This window comes from Podarcis gaigeae, assembly GCF_964106915.1.
Source record: "Podarcis gaigeae genome assembly, chromosome: 1".
In the NCBI taxonomy this organism is placed as follows: Eukaryota; Metazoa; Chordata; class Lepidosauria; order Squamata; family Lacertidae; genus Podarcis; species Podarcis gaigeae.
In genome coordinates, this window is record NC_139678.1 from 88138917 (window position 1) to 88160726 (window position 21810).

Consider the following 21810-nt stretch of genomic DNA (forward strand, 5'->3'; position numbering starts at 1 on the left):
TCTACTGCATATCAGGGAACATTTTCCAGCTCACTGTGGTTTTGGCTAACTCAAGAAGATTCACAGTGGCTTACAAGTGAATCCTCAGAACAACCCTATCACTCTTTACATGTGGGAAAGTTGGACTGTAAAATGAGTGGCTTGTCTGATGCCATAAGGGTGGTGGAACCTGAAGCCAAATCTGCAGAAAATGGATCTTTCAATTTTGTCTGGGTGGCTATGATGGAGCCTTTTCGGAAAAGTACAATTCTATGGATCATTCTATGGATCTGCTGTGTGTGCTACAATGTGGTGCAGGTCAGCAAACAGGTGAGAATAACCAGAGCCTCAGAAACATAGGGCTCAAAACCTGCAGCCAACAGCAAGATTTTCAGACTTGGGATGCAATTCTCTTGCAGCCAGAAAATATCTCCCATGACCACAGTCCCATGTTTAAAGCCGCTGCACTACTGCTGCCTCTTTGAGTTAGTAAACTCTTGGCAGAAGTTTCAAAAGGGTTTCATAAGGCAGCCACAGAGCTAACAGCAGGGCAGTTGAATGTTACACAATATTTTGCAGTATGCAGTCAATCCACTATTCTGACAGCAAAATACATTAACTTTCAGAACGACTGCTGATTGAATTGATTGAAAGCCAAACAATTAATAGACTAAACCCCCACCCCCAAAAAGGGGGCATCTAAAACAAACTGATTTATCACAACTCTGTTCATTAAAGTTATAACTATGAAAGAAAACAGACACTTTGGAATATTAATCTTCTGGTTAAGGCAGTCAATTCACAGACCATCAGCATTTGGAAGCTCGCCCCAGGAGCCTCCTTTTGCAAAGAAGTGTCTCAATCCTGTGGCAAGGGAAGAAAAATAAGGGCCCTTCCAGACATCAGCTTTATTCAAGGATCATGGGTTTTTTCAGATGATGGGCACCTGTAGGTAAATTAACTGTGCCACTTGCTGTGATGAATGCTACCAGTGGACCAGCATGACAAGAGGAGAGGAGAGCAATCACCACACCAAAGAACTGGTGACAGACTCAATTCACTTTTTAAAAAAGTCCCCGCCCCCTTCTGCTTATTCTCATGCCCTCACTTGGAAAGCCAAGGTTTTTAAGTGCCCTTAAACCTACCCTCCTTGTGATGAGGAAAGATACCCATTTTATGAATAAGAAGCCATGTTGCACAGAGTACAGAAATGACAAGACAAGGTTCCTACTAAACATACTTTAGCTTTTAATATATAATTTTTCTATAGCAACAATATAATTATCTTTACAACCAAGACTGTAACAAATTACACTGCATCAAGCCAGCCTACATTTAACCCGTGCTTTTAGCATCAGTGGCACTGGCAACTAGGTGCACTGTTAGTTATGAAAACTAACCAAGGCAGCTAAAAACTGTGGTTGTTAAGGAAATGGTTAAAAGGCAAAAACCTGACTTTGGATATAGAAGTTGGGGGTTGGGAGGAATGTGAGGAGGAAGATAAAGGAAGTTAAATGACTGATCTGAACTGTGTACTGCAACATCAGAATGCTATGTCTGTACCACAAGCTGTGGTTGTGACTTTAAATGCTCCAAGGCAGGGGGAAAGGATGCAGCCGTTGTGGCTCCCACTCTTGTCCTCTGCTGATAGCTTCATCTACTCTTCTTTCAACTGCTGACAACTAACACTAGAGCTCTGCTGACTACAAAAGACAAATAGAAAGGGCTTGATGAAGGAACCCACGGAGCAGTAAGGTGGGATATTCAGCAGCTGCTTCTAACCATTTGAAGGCATAGATATGCAAACTCTGAATTGGCAAAAAACACACAACCACCTCTGTGTATAAAAACTGGCTTGTGATTCACCTGGTAGGTGCTGCATTGGAAAGGACACATAAACATGAGCTTCAACAGATAAACATTTGCAACTCAAGAGGCTTTTCTGGGTTGCAGTTTATGAGTACAAATCTTTGGAATCTTTTTTAAATTCTTCATTGGTATTTCAGGTTTTTATGGCATTCATGAACAGACAATATTTCTGATAGTATGCCGAAAAGACACACATATTTCTGGATACGAAGTCTATTGGGATTTCATTCTGACAGTATTCCCTCTGCAGACAGTGAGGTTAAGGCATCAAAATCTCTTGTGACTATAACAAAGGCCAACATATGACAACAATAGGTATTTGCTTTCAGAGAATGTGAATCAGTCCTATTAAATGGAGACTGAGCAGGTAAAATTCAATGCATTGCCTTGGTAACTTGTGACAAATTAGAGAAAATGAAGATTTGCACCATCCTGGAGATTTCCTTGGAGCCAGTGCCCTCTTTCTGGGTTGGAGTATCTACACAGGACTTCCTGGCCACACCTTTCTTTGCCACCCATGTCATTCTCTCTGGAGCCTCAAAACATCTTCAGATCCACCCATTCCGAGACACTGTCCATCCACTTAAATCATGTCCAGCTGCAAAAGCAAAATGGCAGAATTGAAAATGGGGCCATCAATTTCAGGCTAAAGCTTGTGCAGGCCACGTACAAAGTGATGGTTATTGAAGAAAAATATGTACAGCCTTTTAAAACTTAAGTAAGAGAGATTTACTACTATGATATAGTTTATGGCAGTGCTCCATTCATTACAGAAACAAAAAAAGCAAGAACGCTCAATTCAGTCTTAACGCCAAATCCTTTCTGACCCAGCAGCTTTTCCCACAGGTACTGAGGGGGTTTAGAGAAGGGAAGTCTGTAAATGTTAAGCCTTTACAGGCAACTTACAGGTAGAGGGTGACAGCCAACATTAGTCACTAACACTACTAACACCCTGACCCTAAGTCATTTATTGAAAGGGCACAGGAAGTGATCTATTAATTCCCTATCTTAATTCCTGATCCACAATTTGAGAACCGCAGCCTGATAAGATGAGAAAATATTTTACGACCTCTTGATTCAAATCTGGTAGGGTCACCAAGGCTCAGATAAAGCGGCTTTAGTGAGCTGGGTCTGCCTCATACTGCACCAGCCGCCGCCTCCCCCACCCGCCTGTTGTTGTTGTTTAGTCGTGTCCAACTCTTTGTGACCCCATGGACCAGAACACACCTACACCCTGAGCACACCACCTGCCTACCCCCTGGGATACAGAAATGTAAGAAACTTCACATTAACATGAATATTTATCACCCACATCATCCTCCAGTACAATCCAGTTACTTAAAGTAATCATGTTGGAATAATTCTTTAAAATACTTACCAGATCATCAACATCGCCACCATCATCATCTGCCACTGGTGAAGTTTCCATGAGCTTTTCTTTGGGAGCCAAGAACTATAAACAAACAGTTATTCAAATGTCAATTGGGAATTCCATTGTGATTTTTGATTATCTATAACAGTGACATTGAATAATAATAGATAGTGGAAGAAGCGAAATTAGAACAAACTTAAAAACAATTGAATATAGCCAAACAAACAAACAAATATTAGAGTCACAATACAAGACAAACAAATCAGTGTGTAAAAGTACGCTAGCAAATTACGTTTGACTAAATTTTCCAAATTTCAATTTTGTTCTGCAGTTACTTATATGATTCTATTGCAACCTTTGATACTCAGAAAATGGCCCATTCCAACCTGGATTAAAGTCTTTCAACCACTTAATATCTCTAAACTGAGCAACGAGTCACAGCCACAGAGCACAGAAATGTTTTTAAAGTCACAAAATTAATCCAATTCAAATTTCCAGCAACAGAAAAAAATTACAAATGCTCTAACTGCAGCTCCCCAAATAAAAAAAATTCACAATGTATGATGGCTACTCTAGTCGCATCACAGTCCAAAGGCCAGTGTTTCCTAAACTGCAGGCAAATGTTATTCTACACATAATGTTTAACTTAAGGCTGCTATGGCCTTTGAAGCAGAAAGCATCACAGATCTGCTAAGGTTATACAGCTGAGAAGACTGCAAAGTCTCAACACATCATCCCTGTATGCTTTTTTCCCTGACACTGTGGATGTAAAACCATTACTGTACAGGCAATATTGAAGTAAAAGCAAGTTGTCAAATTTAAAAGCCTTTTTCCACTGGAGCAGATCCCATTTTACATAGTTAATTAAGGTAAAACGCTATTTCTGAAAGTTACATATTTGCTCCAAGGCCTCTAGAGTGGCATCTCAGCACTAAATTAGATGTAAACAACACATCAGAGTCTTGAAGACACTGAGGATGAGAAATTGCTTAGCAACAAAATTAAACTTTTTATTTCCCATCAAGAAGGCACTGAGTATCAGCAGCTGATTTTTATTCTTTCCTGACAAGATCTGTTTTACATTTATGCAGAAGCAAAATTACACGTAATGGTTGTGCTGAAATCCATTACCTTCCTTGAGATAACAACAGGCTGTGCTTGGCAGGGCTGTTCTTATAACATTGCAGCTCTGTGTTCTGAAGAGGAACACACTCCCCCCCTGTGCTCTTTCATGAATATACTGCCTTAGAGAGAACAATTCTCCCAAGGAAAGGAATTAAAGTCCCCGCCAATACAAGATGTGGGCCATGGGTTAAGCTCTTACCCATGTATATGGACTTACCTCATGCACTGTCCCATTCATGCAACTTAGAATGCCCATGATCAGTGACTTAGATGACTTGGCCTGCTCACATGCTAGCATCACATACAAATATATCATGGCACACAGTGCGTTTAAGTGGGATACAAGCTTACATGGGAAATGGCTTTCCATGTGCACTATGTGCTGAATAAATCAACTTCAATGCCTGGATAAAATATTCAGCAGAACCAGCAAGAAAGGAGGTGGAAGAGTAGCTTGTGCCACTTCAGAATGCAGGGGCACAATGCTTCCCTGTGTAAAAAGCTCCCTGCATATGGTAAACTAGAGCACCAGGGAGAAAGTTTTAGATAATATATGCAGGTGGGATATATTATTTATCTAGTATCATTTAAAAATGGCATCCCCACACCTTCTTTCTGAAGTGGTATAGGCCCAAATTCTACCACCTCACTTTGCTGCATGTGGGAGCAAAAACTCATTCACAAGAAAGATATAGTAGGGAGGACAAAATAGCTGGCGGACTCTCTGAGCAGCTGGAGATAGAGACCTGCTATCATGAATGCACATCTGTGCACAGGCATACAGCAAGCTGTACTAAAATATGTTGCTGCTTAAGGGGGCACAGGAAATGCCCCCCAAGACGGGGGCAGGGGGGAGAGAGAGAACTGCTCTTTCCTGTCAAAATCTATTGCCGGAGGCAGTCATCTCATTCTGCCTAACAGTAGGGCCGGCCCTAGCTGTACCATTTTTTCACACTCATCAATCTGCACACCCAAAAGAACATTACCTGGCCTAAAGGTAGGTTAGGTTCGCCACACTAGATACTGATGTAGCTTATAAGCTACATATTTTTTTCTTAAAAAATAAAAATAAAAGGCACTCTATCCAATACCTTTTGGGCATCTTCAGCGGCCAGAGAGCTTCCTTCAGTTTCTTCTTTGGTGATCAAGGAAATTCTATCTATGAATAATCAAACAAAAGACAAGTACCATACTATAATTTTCTCTGAGTGGAAGTAGAAGATTTTACGGTCACAAAACCAATGTTTTCTTGAGGTCCACAGGGTAAAACAGCTCTCGCAAAAAAATCTCAAGTACCACGGTGTATAAAAACAACTAATGAATGTTTGTAACAGATTAAAAAACCAACCATTTCAAGGTGTGTGCTTTTCCCTGGACCAGCTAGTTTCTAGAATACTAGAAAATACTTTGTTTGCTAGTGTCTAGCAATAGACACATTGTTACATTCTGCGCAGTATATCCCAAGATTTCCTTAACCAAAGCCAGTGCTCCCCTTTCACAAATGGAGATGCCAGGACAGAGAGATACAGTAACTTGTCAAACGTTACACCAATAGTTAAAATGAAAACCCATGAGGCTTGTTTTTACGATTGCTTTCATACACTGTATACTTTTGTAATTTTTGTGTGCACTGCTTAGACATTTTTGTGAGTAAATAGCTGAATAAATACATAATAACAAATAAATGCAAGTGCATTACTAACAAAGCTATTAGCCACCATTCTCTGGAGTCCCTGACGTGAACACCTTTTGTACTAGTTTCAATTTCATTGCTCCGCTTTCTTTCTCCTTTATGCTTACAGTTATACCTCATTAACTCAAATGACACTAGTCAGGACTCACACACGGCATGATGAATTCCGGATTCTAGGGAGAAATTGCAACCACCACAATAGGACTGCCACAGAGCACATGCTCTTCCTCAACCGTAGCAAGCGGTTTACCTGAGTGCATCACTCAGTTGTGGGAGAGAGGGGGACATCAGTGGAAGGCGTGGGTATGTGGCCAAGACCCAGGAACATTGAGCTGCCGCCAATATAGGAATATGTGGACTCAAGTTTTGATTATTAAAATGTTCTGGCTTTTGCCTTACTACTCAGGCATGGCACACCCTTGCTTAATTCCCTATGCTCGGTGGTATCAATGTAACATTCTGCTTTGGAACAGTGGGTTGTACACAATCAAGTCATCCCATTAACTCAAGGGCTTTCACCTATGCAATGGGACTTCCTCTCGTGTGCCCCGCCTCCATCTGTACTGAGGGTTCCCAACCTTCCAGAGCAGATCTCTGGGAATGTGGGAGATGTGGAAGAGTGGAAGTTCTGTGGTACAGGTGGAAGTACTTGTGCTAATGGGATGACTTTGCTAGATATAACCCAGTGTCTGCATGCAATTTTTAGTGCAAATGTTTTTTGTGGTTTTTTTATTATTATTATAATTTATGTATTAAATCTGCATCCCACACTTCATCTGTAGATCTCGGGGCAGTTTAAAGCATAAAAATACAGGATAAAAACACAAAATGCATGTATTATATATTATTATTTTGTATCCCCTTTTATGGCACACAAGGGAAAAATCAAATGCATTTCAGATCTACAAAGTAAGGTAAATAAATACAACTGGACAAAGTGGTAAGTAAAATACTTGGGGGGGGGCATAACAAAAAAGGAAATAACTGCATTCCAGAGCTGTCACACACCCCCTACATACTGTACATAAAATAAAATAATAAACCATGTTTTTCAATATAGATTCTCTGCAGAGATGTACTACAAGTCTGCATTCAGTCTACTCATTCTTCTGGAAAGAATTGTGAGCACAATCATGCAATTTCAGATTTGCCTCTAAGCTTCACTCTTCTCCTCCCCCTTGCACCATACATTGTAAATAATGTCTGACATACCTTGTATTACAGTCTCCCAGAAATCAGTTAAATTGTTATCTTCCACTCTCTTTTTCAGGGCCTGCAGAAAATCATTAAAGCACTGCACCTCTGACAGCTGAAACAACAAGGATAACAAAGGAATCACAGCGATGAATAAAAGTTAGCATGACACCATATTCTTAATTCATCATAATACTCTGCCTGAATAAATGGGGGGAGGAGGGGGTAGCATTTCAAACCACTGCACATTTATCTGGCCTCACTCAGAAGCAAACTTCTAATGTGTGGTGAGTCACTAAAGAAATGACATTTCACAAAGCAGCACTGACTTTTTTATGATTTGCTTTACTCAAGAAGTTATTTGGGAATTGCACAGCTTCCTTTTCATCTAACGGGTCAGAGGTAATGTCTTTCCACATTTGAAAAGCCCCAGTGGAACTTGGTCTAAACTCTGAAGAGCTCAAAAGGCCAATATATAACACCAAGGTGTCTTTTAAGCCTCCAGAATGCCATAGCCATTTTAATTCTGTGCATCCTTTTTGATGTTGTCACGTCATCCCCCCACTCTCCAGCAATCAGTGCAGTTTCCACATGCGCATTACCTTAATAGCTTCCTCTCGGAAAACTTTTATGCAGTCGATGCTCTTCATATAATACAGATGCCCCTTGTTCTCCAGAAACTGGTGGATGTGGTTTATCAGCTGCTGACTAACTGAAAGGCAAGAACCAGAAAATTAGAAAAATTGCTCATAAGGAAGAAGAAGAAGAGGAGGAGGAGGAGGAGGAGGAGGAGGAGTTTGGATTTGATATCCCGCTTTATCACTACCCAAAGGAATCTCAAAGCTGCTCACATTCTCCTTTCCCTTCCTCCCCCACAACAAACACTCTGTGAGGTGAGTGAGGCTGAGACTTCAGAGAAGTGTGACTGGCCCAAGGTCACCCAGCAGCTGCATGTGGAGGAGCGGGGAATCGAACCCGGTTCACCAGATTAAGAGTCCACCGCTCTTAACCACTACACCACACTGGCTCCACAATGTGTATCTTGTGCAAACTACATATGCATTAAACCTAAGGTTGGAACTTTGACATGGGAAGCAGGGGCTTCAGTGGGTGGCAATAATTTATTTGATTTAAGTCAGGGACCGGCAACCTCTGGCCCCTGGGCCTAATTTGGCCTTCGAGATTGGGCTGCTGGGCTGCTTGGGGAAAATCACATGCCTGCTAGCTAGCACAAGCCTGATGTCATAATAGATGACAGGTGCAGGAAACTTCAAGCCACAACAAAAACCAAGAAGAATTGGGAGCATGCTCTTCGGAGTGTTCCCAATTCTTCCTTTGCATCAGAAAGTCTGCATTTTTTGAATTTGGTGTCTTTTTGTTTACATGCCAATCACTGATCAGTGCTTACAGCAAGCCCTACTAGAATCACTGCCCAATGCTAAGCTTCTTGGGCCACCTGACATCATGGCTACCCTGCCTGTCAAAAATACCCCATAGGGAGAGAGGGTAGGGAAGCTCGGGATCTTGCCCAATCTGATTTTGGAAGTTCACAATATAGGAACTGTTGTTAAATAGGAGCCCATAGAATAAAATCCAGATGTGCAAAGCAGAATAGGCAAACCCAGTAGCTATAGTTGGAAACAGGATAAAGATTTTGAGTCCATCTATTAACTGGTGTTGTAAAACCAACTTGATGGGCATTACCATTCAAATGGTGCGTGCGCACTGTGTCATGTGATTGATTATGAGGGGTGGGGCTTACCTAGGCCCCCACAATATTTTATTCAAGTTGGCACCCCTGCATTCAAGACAACAGCTTGGCGCTTAAGTTGTTCCTCTGCTCCTTTGAAGAAGGGTGTGTGTTTGTGTTTGTGTTTGTGTGTGCGTGTGTTTTCCACCAACTCCCATCTCCATCTGCTGACCCTAGGCACAATATTCCATATCAAACTATTGTGGGTGAGACATGGGAAAGCTTTGTTCCATAAATGTGAATTTATTTCTGGTCATGAAAGAAAATTCCAGAAATATTTCCTCTTCACATAGACAGTAAAGGCTCGGATCAAAAGGTGATATTGCTCATTAAGTCCTGACCAATAGTTACTGAGACCTTTATCACATTTTATATGTACATTTATCGGAAATAAAAATGATGCTCATATGAAATACCAGTTAAGTATAGTTTGCCCTGTTGCACTTTACACTTGTATAGCCCAAACAGAAACTACAGTATGAATAAGATGAAATAGGAGTGTTGTGAGGTGGTTGAAGAATAGTTTTCTTAAACCTGATTTTTAAAATTCTCAGTTTCATTAGATACCTGGGTGGGGGCACAATTTAAAATGCCATTTAGATGCAATGCAAACATTTTAAAGGTCACACTAATAATCTCTTAAAAACTGAATATGTGAGGCTCTCTGAAAGAGACTGAGAGAAAGCCCATTTCCCATATGCTGAAGAACAAAGGACAAAATGTGTGCCTTGATCTTGATAAATTTATTATCATGTAGCAGGGCTTTTTTCAGCTGGAACTCACCGGAACTCAGTTCTGGCACCTCTAAGGTGGGTGCCACTGCCATTATAAGAGAACAAGGGAGGCGTTCACAGTGAGTTCTGGCACCTCTTGTTCTAAAAAAAATAGCACTGGTCCAAAATATGAATACTTGGCCTGTCAAACAGGATGGATGCTCCTTTTTCATGCAGTGGAAAATTGCTCACTAAGAACTTGATTCCAAAAAATAGGATGCTAGACAAGATGGGTCTTTGATGTGATCAAGCAGTGCTCTGCTCATGTTATTATGGAAGTGATAGACAAAACTTTTTTCAAGGCCTTAAATCAGGGATGAAGAACCTCCAATCTATGGGCCAATCTTGGCTCACCAGGCTTCACCTCCCCCACCAAAAAAACCCCCAACCCACTCACCTGTCAATCAGCTAATGTTACTTGTGATGTGAGCAGATGACATTTAAGCAGCAGAACTTAACACCCCCACACCCCACACACATTTTGTATCTGGAGATGTTTTAGCACATGTTAAATTTCTATCTGTAAGGAATATAACAAGCCTAAGTCAGCCTAAGCAATCTACAACTCAAAGCAGTAACTCACCAATACATTTTAAACTGAGTCACTGTTTTAATAACAACTTCCATTAATGGGATAATAAGAAACATAATCACTGAAGGAATCATTACAACTTATTAGTCTCCAAGGACACAAGGTAACTCAAAGCCTTGCTGCGTCCTGGAATGTAAATGAAACTGAAAACATGCTTTCAAGGCCCATTAGCTGACAAAAATGATCATAATATTAGAAAGAATGTGTGTTAATAAAATGTGTCCTTGTGTGGATATATGGGCATACATAATTGGACCCCAATGCAGGGAAACCTATCCATAAGCAGAAGCAGGTTTCTGCACATTGGACAGAATCCAGTGCCGGCACAGTCTGAGAGGCAGCAGGATCTACAAAGAGCCTCCTAGTTGAGCTGAAGCGACCAGTGTTTCTTTCAAGTCTGAAAGAGCTCACCACACCATTAGCATTGTGCTCCTAGTGAGAAGTCGTCTGTGGGGAGGGTTGGGGACAGAAATCTGTGGACAAACGATAATTATTATTCCCAAAATTGGAGCTTATAAAACAAAAAGGGGTTTTAGCATGTGCAAGCCTGTCCACCAATGCTAGTGCTGCAGAGATACTGAGAAGCCACTAAGTAGCTCTATAGTTCCTTGGGACACAGTTTTTAAATTGCCTTCATCAGGTTAAAACATAGCTCACCTAAGTGTAAACTGGATCCTCATTCAGGAACCATTATCATTTATCGACAAGCTTCAGAACTTAAAAAGAGTCTAGATGGATCAGTCCAAAGACCCATCTAGTCCAGCATCCTATTCTCACAGTGGCCAGGCAGATGTCTCCCCAGCAACAGGAATCAGAGGCAATATATAGCCATTACAACTAGTAGCCACTGATCACGATTAGCCATGATCACTGGCAGTCTTATCCTCTGTGAATTTGCCTCATCTGCTATTAAAGCCATCCGAGTGAGTGGCATGTTGGATTATATGTAAAATTGGGTGGTTTTTGCCCTACTGTTCATCACTTTACATTTGCTTATACTGAACTGCATTTACCATTTTAACACCCCTTCACCTAGTATAGGGAGAGATCCTTTTGCAGCATCTCACAACCCAGTTTTGTTATTATTATCTTGTAGTAGAAGTATAGCTGGCACTAACTATAGTAGTAGTAAGGACAGTCTGGCTCCAACAAGAAACTGGAATAAATGTACAAATCAATGAAAACTTTACAATTTCAGCTCCACAAGTGAATTCACTCCCCCCGCCCTCCCCTCTCATGGCTAATGAGTTTCTCATAAAATATTCTAATTTCTTACAAATTGCAACAATAAAAATTAAGCCCTGCTGTTCCCCCCACCTCTTAGTTCTGGAGCGCTGCTTCTTCATTGATGTGTTAAATTAAAACCCCAGGCACCAAGAAAGTGTAATAGAAGTCTTCATTGTGAGAAAGGAGCTTCAAATAATTCTCAAGTTTATCCTACCATGTTGACCTTTTCCCTCCATTAAAATAACAACCTGGTTTCTCTCCTGTAACACTAGCAGATTTCTGAACACAGACCTGAGCCCATTTCTGCTTAGTGATAGCACTTTTTGGTAATAGCTCCCCGGGGACTAAAAATCTGCTCGAATCGTTCCATGAAGCAGTAGAATTCAGTACTCAGCTCTGGGTCCATTTCAGTCCGGCTTTTGCCATGGTTTTGGGACCGAGACGGCTTTTGTCGCCCTAACAGAGGATCTCTGTAGACAGCTGGATCGAGGTGGGTCGAGACTGCTGATTCTTTTAGATTTGTCAACAGCCTTTGATATGGTCAATCACGAACTTTTGGACCACCGCCTTGCCGACGTGGGGATTCAGGGCACAGTCCAACAATGGCTGCGCTCCTTTATCTCAGGTCGGGGACAGAGGGTGGCGCTAGGGAAGGAGTTGTAGCGGCGGCACTCCTTAGTGTGTGGAGTCCCACAGGGCGCAATCCTTTCCCTGATGCTTTTCAATATCTTTATGCGCCCCCTTGCCCAGATTGTCCGAAGTTTTGGGCTGGGTTGTCATCAGTATGCTGATGACACCCAGCTTTATCTGTTGATGGATAGCCATCCTGACTCGGCCCCGGACACACTGACCAGATGCTTGGAAGCTGTGGCTGGATGGCTGCGTGGGAGCCGGTTGAAGTTAAATCCTTCGAAGACAGAGATTTTCTGGCTGGGTCAGGATGACATGGGGTTGGGGGGCCAACTTCCATCTCTTGCTGTGGCTCAATTAGTGCCAGTGCCTTCTGTCAAGAGCTTGGGTGTAACCTTCGACGCCTCCCTTTCCATGGAGGCACAGGTTGCAGCCACAGCAAAGGTGGCATTTTTCCATCTCCACCTTATCAAGCAGTTGGTCCCTTACCTTTCTCGCCCTGATCTGGCCACAGTGATCCATGCGGCGGTCACCTCCTGGCTTGATTATTGTAACTCGCTCTACACGGGGCTGCCCTTGAAGCTGACCCAGAAACTCCAGCGGGTGTAGAATGCCGCAGTGAGGCTCCTTACGGGGTCCCTGCCATGGGACCACATTCATCCAGTGCTTTACCAGCTGCACTGGCTCCCAGTGGAGTACAGGGTCAGGTTTAAGGTGCTGATTTTGACCTTTAAAGCCCTATGCGGCCTAGGACCCACATACCTACAGGACCGCTTCTCCTGGTATGCCCTGCGGAAGACCTTAAGTTCCACAAATAACAACACTTTGAAGGTCCTGAGCCGCAAGGTGGTTAGACTGGTCTCAACTAGAGCCAGGGCCTTTTCAGTACTGGCCCTGAACTTGGTGGAATGCTCTGTCACAAGAGACCAGGGCCCTGCAGGATTTGACATCTTTCCACAGGGCCTGCAAGACAGAGCTGTTCCACCTGGCCTTTGGTTTGGACTCAGTCTGACCCTTATGTTTCCCTCCCCTTATGGTTTTTAATTTATGGGCTACTACTAAAATGAGGCTGCATTTTAACTAACTGTTTTTTCATTTTAACTAACTGTTTTTTCTTTTACATTTTATTGTAATTTTATTGGTGTTAGTCACCCTAAGCCCAGTTCTGGCTGGGGAGGGCAGGGTATAAATAAAATATTTTATTTTTTATTATTATTATTATTATTATTATTATTATTATTATTATTACTAGAGATAAAAAAGAAATGTAAGGCAGAGCAACTAGCACATCTGAATCTAACACAACATACACACATACAAATCCCCATTATCTCATATGACTCAAGAAAAGGGATGTAAATCTGTGGCAAACCATCTGCTCTGCATGCGGAGAGCCGCAGGTTCAATTCTCAAGATCTCCAGGTAGGTCCTGCCTGAAAACCTGGAGAGCCATTGCCTGTCTAGAGAACACCAAGCAAAATGGGCCAATATTCTGATCTGGTATAAGGCAGCTTCCTATGTTCCTATGACTGTAGGAAAGGAGGAATAAATAAGAAACTGAGTCATTAGTGCCATCAGCCCAGTCCTGTGGAATGCTCTGTCCATACAGATTCAGCAGGTGCCTTCTGTTTTAACATTTCAGTGCCTGCTGAAGACTTTTCTACACCAACAAGCGTACACAGGCAATTAAGAAAACTTCATTCCATAGTAGTTAGTTGATGTTCTTTGATTTTAATTTTCTATTTGGCTTTTTTTGACCCATGTGCTTGTTGTTAAGCACTTTATTTTTATGATACAGCAGTATATAAATATTTTTATTACTAAAGAAATGATTATATAATCTGGCTAGAAACCCTACCCTCTTTTTCCATTCTCTCCATCACACACACACACACACACAGTCCAAGGCCAAAGGCGTAAAGGAAATAAGAGTACAGTGGTACCTCGGGTTAAGTACTTAATTCGTTCCGGAGGTCCGTACTTAACCTGAAACTGTTCTTAACCTGAAGCACCACTTTAGCTAATGGGGCCTCCTGCTGCCGCCATGTTGCCAGAGCACGATTTCTGTTCTCATCCTGAAGCAAAGTTCTTAACCCGAGGTACTATTTCTGGGTTAGTGGAGTCTGTAACCTGAAGCGTATGTAACCCAAGGTACCACTGTATTTCAGGTAATAGATTATCAAAGTATGCTAAGGCATCAAATGAATATCAAATATTTTGGGTCTATATATGCTTTGGGCTTCCCGGGACTTTGCTGAAACAACAGAAGTGGTCAATGCCGGTATTAAAAAAAAAAGAAAAGCTGACACCGACTCTGCAACCAGCACACACACTCTGGATGTTGAGAGTCCGCAGGGTCATTGCATCCTTTGTCAAAAGAGTCCTCTGTTCAAGGAAATGGAACTTGTTGGCCAAAAGGATCTCTGACCTCAAATGCATGTACTGCCAAATTTTTCAAATCAGATTTGTCATCACTGACAAAACACTCACCCATAGGAAGAAAAAAGAAACTGATGCAGAACAGTTGACGGGACTTCGGCTTGAGAAAAAGACTTGGGAGAGAAGGACATCCTCTGGCCTGAATAACTATTAAGTAGGAGATTTGATGTTTCAATGGAGAGCCTCCTACCCCAACCCCAACCCCCACTTTCAAAAGCCAGCACGTTTGTTAAAAAAAAAAAAGAATAAACTTACAGACAAGGTTTGATGCATTTCACACACATCCATAAGCCGATCATGCAAATGCAGAACCTGCTATTTAGTGTAGAATTTAGCATCCTGAGTACCTCAGCTGTCATGGGTGGGGGGGTGGTTCCATTAAGTTTCCAAACTTCATAGTTAAAAAATACAAAATCCTTCTACAGTGGAACCTCATGTTACGTACCGTCTTGCTTACGAATGCTTCAGGTAAAGAGCTCCGCTAACCCAGAAGTAGATGCCCCTTGTTGCGACCTTTGCCCCAGGAAGCGAGCGAAAGTCGTGCAGCGGTGGCGCAGCGGTAGCAGGAGGACCCATTAGCGAAAGCGCACCTCATGTTAAGAACAGTTTCGGCTTAAGAGCAGACCTCCGGAACGAATTAAGTTCGTAACCGGAGGTACCTCTGTATTAATAAATTAGGGAGATGGCTAAGCTCAATCCTTTGGGCAAGGTTTCAACATGCAGGGACGGGGCTTTCTTTCCTTTCCTTTCTTTTCAAAGATGGGGTAAATTAAAAAATGCCATTTTCCATCTGCACTCTGAAATAATGCAAGCAAAAAGTTCTGCCAACTCACTCTCACCCAGAGTAACCAGATACACCTTTATACCTGTATAGAAGAGGAAACTATTAAAGGGGCACCTGGCCACCCTAGTTTCACACAATTTGCTAAAATGCATCAAATTGTGACCTGTTACTACTTAACAGCAGCAGCAGCACCAACAACTCATAATTACAAGGTTTGAGGTATTAATCTGTCGAGCTCAGCACTATTTCCCTCAAGGACTTTCCCCCTCTCTCAGAAAGCTGAGATTCTGTGCATGAGCAGACTCCTCCCCTTTACTACACAAAACCTTTATTATAATTATGTACAGGACTCTGTGTATGTGCACACTTTAAAAGAAACTGAGTACGGGTTTTCTGGCAGCATCTATCTCTCTTTTGTACTTTCATGCTTTGAACAGGCAAAGGACGAAGTAGGCCTACAAGGTCTCGCAGTTGCCCTGAATCTGTCAGGTGTGGGACAGGTACACCCATAGGGCCAAACTGAAAAGGAAGAATCACATCGTAGTGGCAGAAAAAGGCACTATAACTCAAGATGCGCCAAATTACATCCAGAAGGGAAGAATCAGGAGCACATTCTAAGAGATAGCAGGTGATTGACAGGTGGGTGGCCCCACCCACCTCTCAAAAGTTGCCTATGGCAGGGGGAGTTTTGGATCTTTCCATCTCCATCCCTGACATAAATAAGATGAAGTTAGAATAAACAGTTTCACCAAAAATAAAAATAAAAAAATACTTGGGAAGTTAAAATAATGTATTTTTGTTACATCCAAAGCTATTTCTTGGGTTTTCTACTTTTAAATTAACACACTCATATGCTGAATGGGAACACTTAAGAATGTCACCAATCTCTTTTCCTTAATGAGTATGTAGACCATATACCACACAATCTACCCTGTAATTATAAAGCATTCCACAAGCGGAAGGTAAATTGGCACTAAGTGTCCAAGCCATTCAAGCAAAGACATTAGACACTTCAGAAACAGCTAGTGAGCCGACAGTTTTCCATCTACTGAGCTGATTTTAATAAATGCATGCTAAAGACACTCCAGTCTTACAGAACTAATGTTCCTAATGCACTATTTATTTTATTAGCTATGATTTTTAAAGTACATGTGGTCTAAGTCAACAACATTTTGCTAAGTTCACCATTTTCAGAGCAATCCCTCCTTATATCTGGAGTGGTGGATCTTTGGATTAGGTGAAGATATACCTCCATCCAGCCATGGGCATAGCCAGAATTTTTGTTAGGGAGGGACCAGCCTTTTGTTGGAGAGAGCAGAACCTCAGTTTGCTGTCTTTTTATTTATTTTTATTGACTAGGGGAAAGCTGCCCCTCCCAGCCCCCCCCCAGCTACACTCATGCATCCAGCTCTCCCACTGTCTGCCAGAAAGTGTTGTGTGGTGCCTGGATCTTAAGCCATTCTCACTTCTGTCACACGATCACATCATGCCCAATCACTGTGCCAGCCTGTAGATGTCACTATGACTGGGTCAAAATCATGTCTGGTTGTGTCTCCCGCACACACACATATCTTCCACGGCAAGGAGCCAGGATGAGGCACTGGCCCCATCAATCCTCTCAAACAGGAGTTTGGATTGTGTCCTTAGAAAATTCAAAGTATTATTGCTGCCATTTGACATAATTAAGGCAGCAGCTGTACTGGTGAAGATCAGGTGAGAAGGCAAACATTACAAATGTTAACTAAGAGGAAACTATTACAACTGTACACAAATAAACCTGAGCAATCAAAGTCAAATTCCAGTAATATAAACAATAAATGAAAATGCCACACCTATCCAGTCCTACTCCATATATACCAGTATTCCTCCTACCTACAAAAAAAATTTACATAAGTATAGAGGATACTCGCCGCTTGCGCATGCGCAGACGCTCAAAATGACGTCACGCACATGCACGGAAGTGGCAAAACGCGACCCGCAGACACGCGCAGTCGCGTCTTACATTCTATTCAGGATGCGAACGGAGCTCCGGAACAGATCCCATTCGCATCCCGAGGTACCACTGTACATAGAATTTGGCTGATTAAGAAAGAATGGGTTGGTGGTTTTTGAGCTCAGAATCCCTGGACCCCAAATGGATTGTCAAAAGAAATTAGAAAACAAACATCTATCCACTCACCATCCTTGAAGTCAACATTTTTCTGCCTCACCAGCACTTTGAAGTTTTCTGCAGGATTAACACTTCCAACCTACAAAATAATCCAGCCAAGGTTACATCTTCAGCCTATGTTCTGGTCTCACTTACTAAAGGGGAACACCCAATGCTCCTGTAACTTGATTTCATTGGTACGTATCCATTCAGAAACAGCATGTCCTCAACAATGCCTTAACAGGTATCAAGAACAAAAGCAGATTCGCACGGAACACCCACCCACTGTGAATGAAGTTTGATTGCAATTAACTTTGTCATAAGAAAAGGAGAACAGCAGGGAGCTTGCCTGCCATTCCACTCCTACAATATTTCTTTCTTCAAGTCAACAACTTATGCAACATTTTCTGAATATATACAGTCGTAACTTGGATCCCAAATGCCTTGGTACTCGAACATTATAGATCCCAAATGCCACAAACCCAGAAGCGACTGTTCCGGTTTGCGAATGTTCTTTGGAACCCAAACATCTGACGGGGCTTCCGTGGCTTCCGATTGGCTGCAGGAGCTTCCTGCAGCCAATCAGAAGCCGTGCTTTGGTTTCCAAACGTTTGGAAGTCGAACGGACATCCAGAACGGATTCCATTCGACTTTCAAGGTACAACTGGGGAGAGAGAGAGAACGAGAGAAAGACTACATTCAGAGGATACAATCTTAAGCACCCGTACTTGGCCATAAGATTCCATGGTCATACTGCTGTCAAACAAATGTGGTTATGATCAAGGTATATGCGAGGCCTAGTTAATATACACGGCTTTCAACCCATGCAACTTCTGTATCTCAGTTCATGTTGACGTGATCGTGATTATCTAAGCAGCAGCTTCTGCAATCTGAAAATTCTTAGTTCACAAGCTGCACTGCTCCACCAGTAGACCATTGGTATGTGAAGGGGGCAAAACAGTGACATATAAAATGTGAACTGATCTTGAAACATAACTAACTCATCTAAATTGTGTCTCAGAACTATCGTTGCCAGTATGGCATTCTTGGGCAGTAAAAGGAACATTTCAAGGAGCCTGTGTGTTTCTCCATCAATCTTACCCAAATGAAGGCAAGCACACTTCCCCACTTCCCTATTCATCACCACATTGGATAATTATGTGGGGAGAAATTGGCCTATGTGGACACTGGAAATAACCCCATGTCAGGGAGAGACATGCTTAGAATGACAGCCAATCTAACCTATTAGCATCTGCCAAAAGTACTTACCATGGTGACATTGCCTTCAGCAAGGTTTGCAATTCTAAAGTCACCTTCATCATCTTCTGTTTTTGCCTTTTTAGCATTGGGCCCATCTTCATTACTGGAAGCAGACAAGACAAGGCTATCAATCCGAAGAAACTATTTCAGGAATAAACTAACAGGGCAATTTATATCTTAAACGCATATATACTGTGAAGATAGTTTCAAGAGCAACACTTCTAGTTATGTAGCTGTATTTCGGGCTCCTAACAAATTAAACCTGTTTCAGTCAAAAGGGAATCGGAAAATAAGGAATCAAATTTGACCCCAGAATAATGGGGTAGCCAACAGGAGAAGGCTATTGCTTTTCCTAGGTCCCTGTGGGGGGAAAGGTATTATCCCTATACTTTGCCAATATGGCAACTTGGGTTTTTATCTATCTGCGTTAACACTTACAGGATATTATGCATTCACATCAGATTTATTTTTCTTGATTAAACTGGCATGAAAGTTAATGGAAATTTAATGTTTAAGAAGCAAATCTATTTACCCTTCCAATGTAATTTTCTAGTTCATGTCGTGAAATGGGTAACTATTAAGTATCTGTGTACACTGAAGACCTGTATGTCATCAAACCCATCTCCTTGATCAACACACATAAAGGCTAGATCAACTTGCAGCTGTCAGTACTTACATGACAAACCCCAATTAAAATATGCAAGACCTCTCTGTCACACTGGATAACCTTAGACTACAATCAAAATTGCTTTCAAAAGCCAAATATCTAATTTTTAACAAGTAGTTTTAAACTCATCTGAATCAGACCCACATTTAGCATACGGCAAGAAATATGAAGACTCCAACAGGAATTGAGATTGTGACCTGATTCGCATGTTACTGCAGCAGCTTGGGGGCTGCTTATCTGTGGTCTGAACCCACTATTTTTTGGTTTATGGTATCAAGAAGGAAGATGCACATGGAATGAACAGTAGAGTTACTTCTAAAGCCAGTGTCTTTCCCCCTTTTTGTGTGAAAAGAAACTACACTGTCTATCTGGCACATACAGATTCTCCATCCAGACACCTAATTTAGCAGGCTAGGCCAACAAGATTTGTTTTATTCTTTCCAATGTATTCTTATTTAAATTTGTGGCATGCCCCACCCCCACAACTTAGAATGGGAAACCCTGGTTAAAATAGCATCCTTTTGAAAAAACAGAGTAAAACCTGGCACGGTTAAAACAGTTCACCCTTGACACACATCTAAGGGCAGTTCAACCAACATTGCTGAAATATTGGTATTTTTTATATTTTATGACATTTCTATACCACCATTTTATTCCAAGGAGCTCTAGGTGGTGTACATGGTTCTCTTCCTCCCCACTTCATCCTCACAACAACCCTAGTCTAACAACCCGTTAGACTAACGGATGGTGACTGGCTCAGGGTCACCCAGTGAGCTTCATGGCTGAGTGGGGATTTGAACCCTGGTCTCCACATTAAGCACTAACCATTACGCCACACTGGCTCCTACACTCTCACACATTTGGCATCACTCTGGAGAAATAAAGTTCCACAATTGCGGAATGGATACTGAAAGCATAGCTGTCAACTTTTCCCTTTTCTTGAGAGGAATCCTATTCGGAATAAGGGAATTTCCCTTTAAAAAAGGGAAACTTTGACAGCTATGACTGAAAGCCCTCTTCTACGGGTCCTTGATAGCTAAAATTAAAAACAGAGATAGTCTACTCAAGAGCAGAGCATGCTTTTGGTCTACCTCAGCTATCATAAAAGCCACAGAGAAAGTGGCATTCTCTGAGCTACGCTGGAGAAAACCATTAAGACATGGGTGGGAACAGCAACACATGCCTCCCCCATGTTTGCAAAGAGGCATCTTTGTCCTTGAGGTTATGAGGGCACAAAAGACAGAAACTAGTCTACATCCAACCAAAATAACTGCATCTCTTTACACACAGAGGTAATGAAATCCCTCCTGGCCAACACAACCTGAGATTGCAGGTGTAAGGATGTGGCTAGACGAAACTGAATTAGCTAACAAACAATTTGCACCAGGCCTATGATAACTTACTTATCTTTGAAGATATGCTGAGCTGTTTTCTGCTCTTTAATTTTATCTGCTTCCTTCAAGGGAAAAAGCGCTTTTAATTTCTCAAGGGGAGCCTGGCATTTCTCAGTCACTTCTTGTGGTGTCCCCAACATGTCTGAGAGGTGTTTTTCAATAGGAGGCAAAGGTGCATCAGGATGGAAAGCCTTATGCTGTAGGCACTGATGGGAAAGCAAAAGAGGACAAGCGATTCTCTGTCTGTCTGTTTCTCTCTCACACACGCACACACAAATATACATACATATAAAACAGTATATGAGAGCTGGACCATAAAGAAGGCTGATCACCAAAGAATTGATGCTTTTGAATTATGGTGCTGGGGGAGACTCTTGAGAGTCCCATGGACTGCAAGAAGATCAAACCTATCCATTCTTAAGGAAATCAGCCCTGAGTGCTCACTGGAAGGACAGATCGTGAAGCTGAGGCTCCAATACTTTGGCCACCTCATGAGAAGAGAAGACTCCATGGAAAAGACCCTGATGTTGGGAAAGATAGAGGGCACAAGGAGATGGGGACGACAGAGGACGAGATGGTTGGACAGTGTCCTCGAAGCTACTAACATGAGTTTGACCAAACTGCGGGAGGCAGTGGAAGACAGGAGTGCCTGGCGTGCTCTGGCCCATGGGGTCACAAAAAGTTGGACACAACTAAACAACAACAGCAACAAACACAGTACATGGGGTTCACTTTGGTTTCTAATATGAAATATGCCTTTCATGTAACATGGGATTTGTTGTGGAGCGAAGTTCAAATATTCCATGGCATGAAATTTTATGGATTTAAATCCATTTTGATAAATATTGAAATAATAACAACAAGGCAATTTAGAATAAAGATAAAAACATTTCAATAAAAACATATTCAACCA

The 21810-nt window shown here is 41.9% G+C and overlaps 1 protein-coding gene and 1 long non-coding RNA gene across 2 annotated transcripts in view; one reads left to right on the forward strand and one right to left on the reverse strand.

Moving 5' to 3' along the window:
* The window catches only part of LOC310825777, a 250870-nt gene that overhangs the window by 169841 nt on the left and 59219 nt on the right, over window positions 1-21810 (forward strand). The window lies entirely within an intron of this gene.
* The window catches only part of XRCC5 (X-ray repair cross complementing 5), a 41707-nt gene continuing 21100 nt past the window's right edge, over window positions 1204-21810 (reverse strand). The window contains exons 14-21 of the mRNA XM_083739615.1: window positions 20907-21103; window positions 18846-18939; window positions 17607-17676; window positions 7835-7944; window positions 7251-7347; window positions 5437-5504; window positions 3227-3301; window positions 1204-2446 (exon numbers count right to left, since the gene is read on the reverse strand). Of these exons, the coding sequence (XP_083595741.1) occupies window positions 2432-2446; window positions 3227-3301; window positions 5437-5504; window positions 7251-7347; window positions 7835-7944; window positions 17607-17676; window positions 18846-18939; window positions 20907-21103 (726 nt within the window). The 3' untranslated portion in view covers window positions 1204-2431. The remainder of the gene's footprint in view (window positions 2447-3226; window positions 3302-5436; window positions 5505-7250; window positions 7348-7834; window positions 7945-17606; window positions 17677-18845; window positions 18940-20906; window positions 21104-21810) is intronic.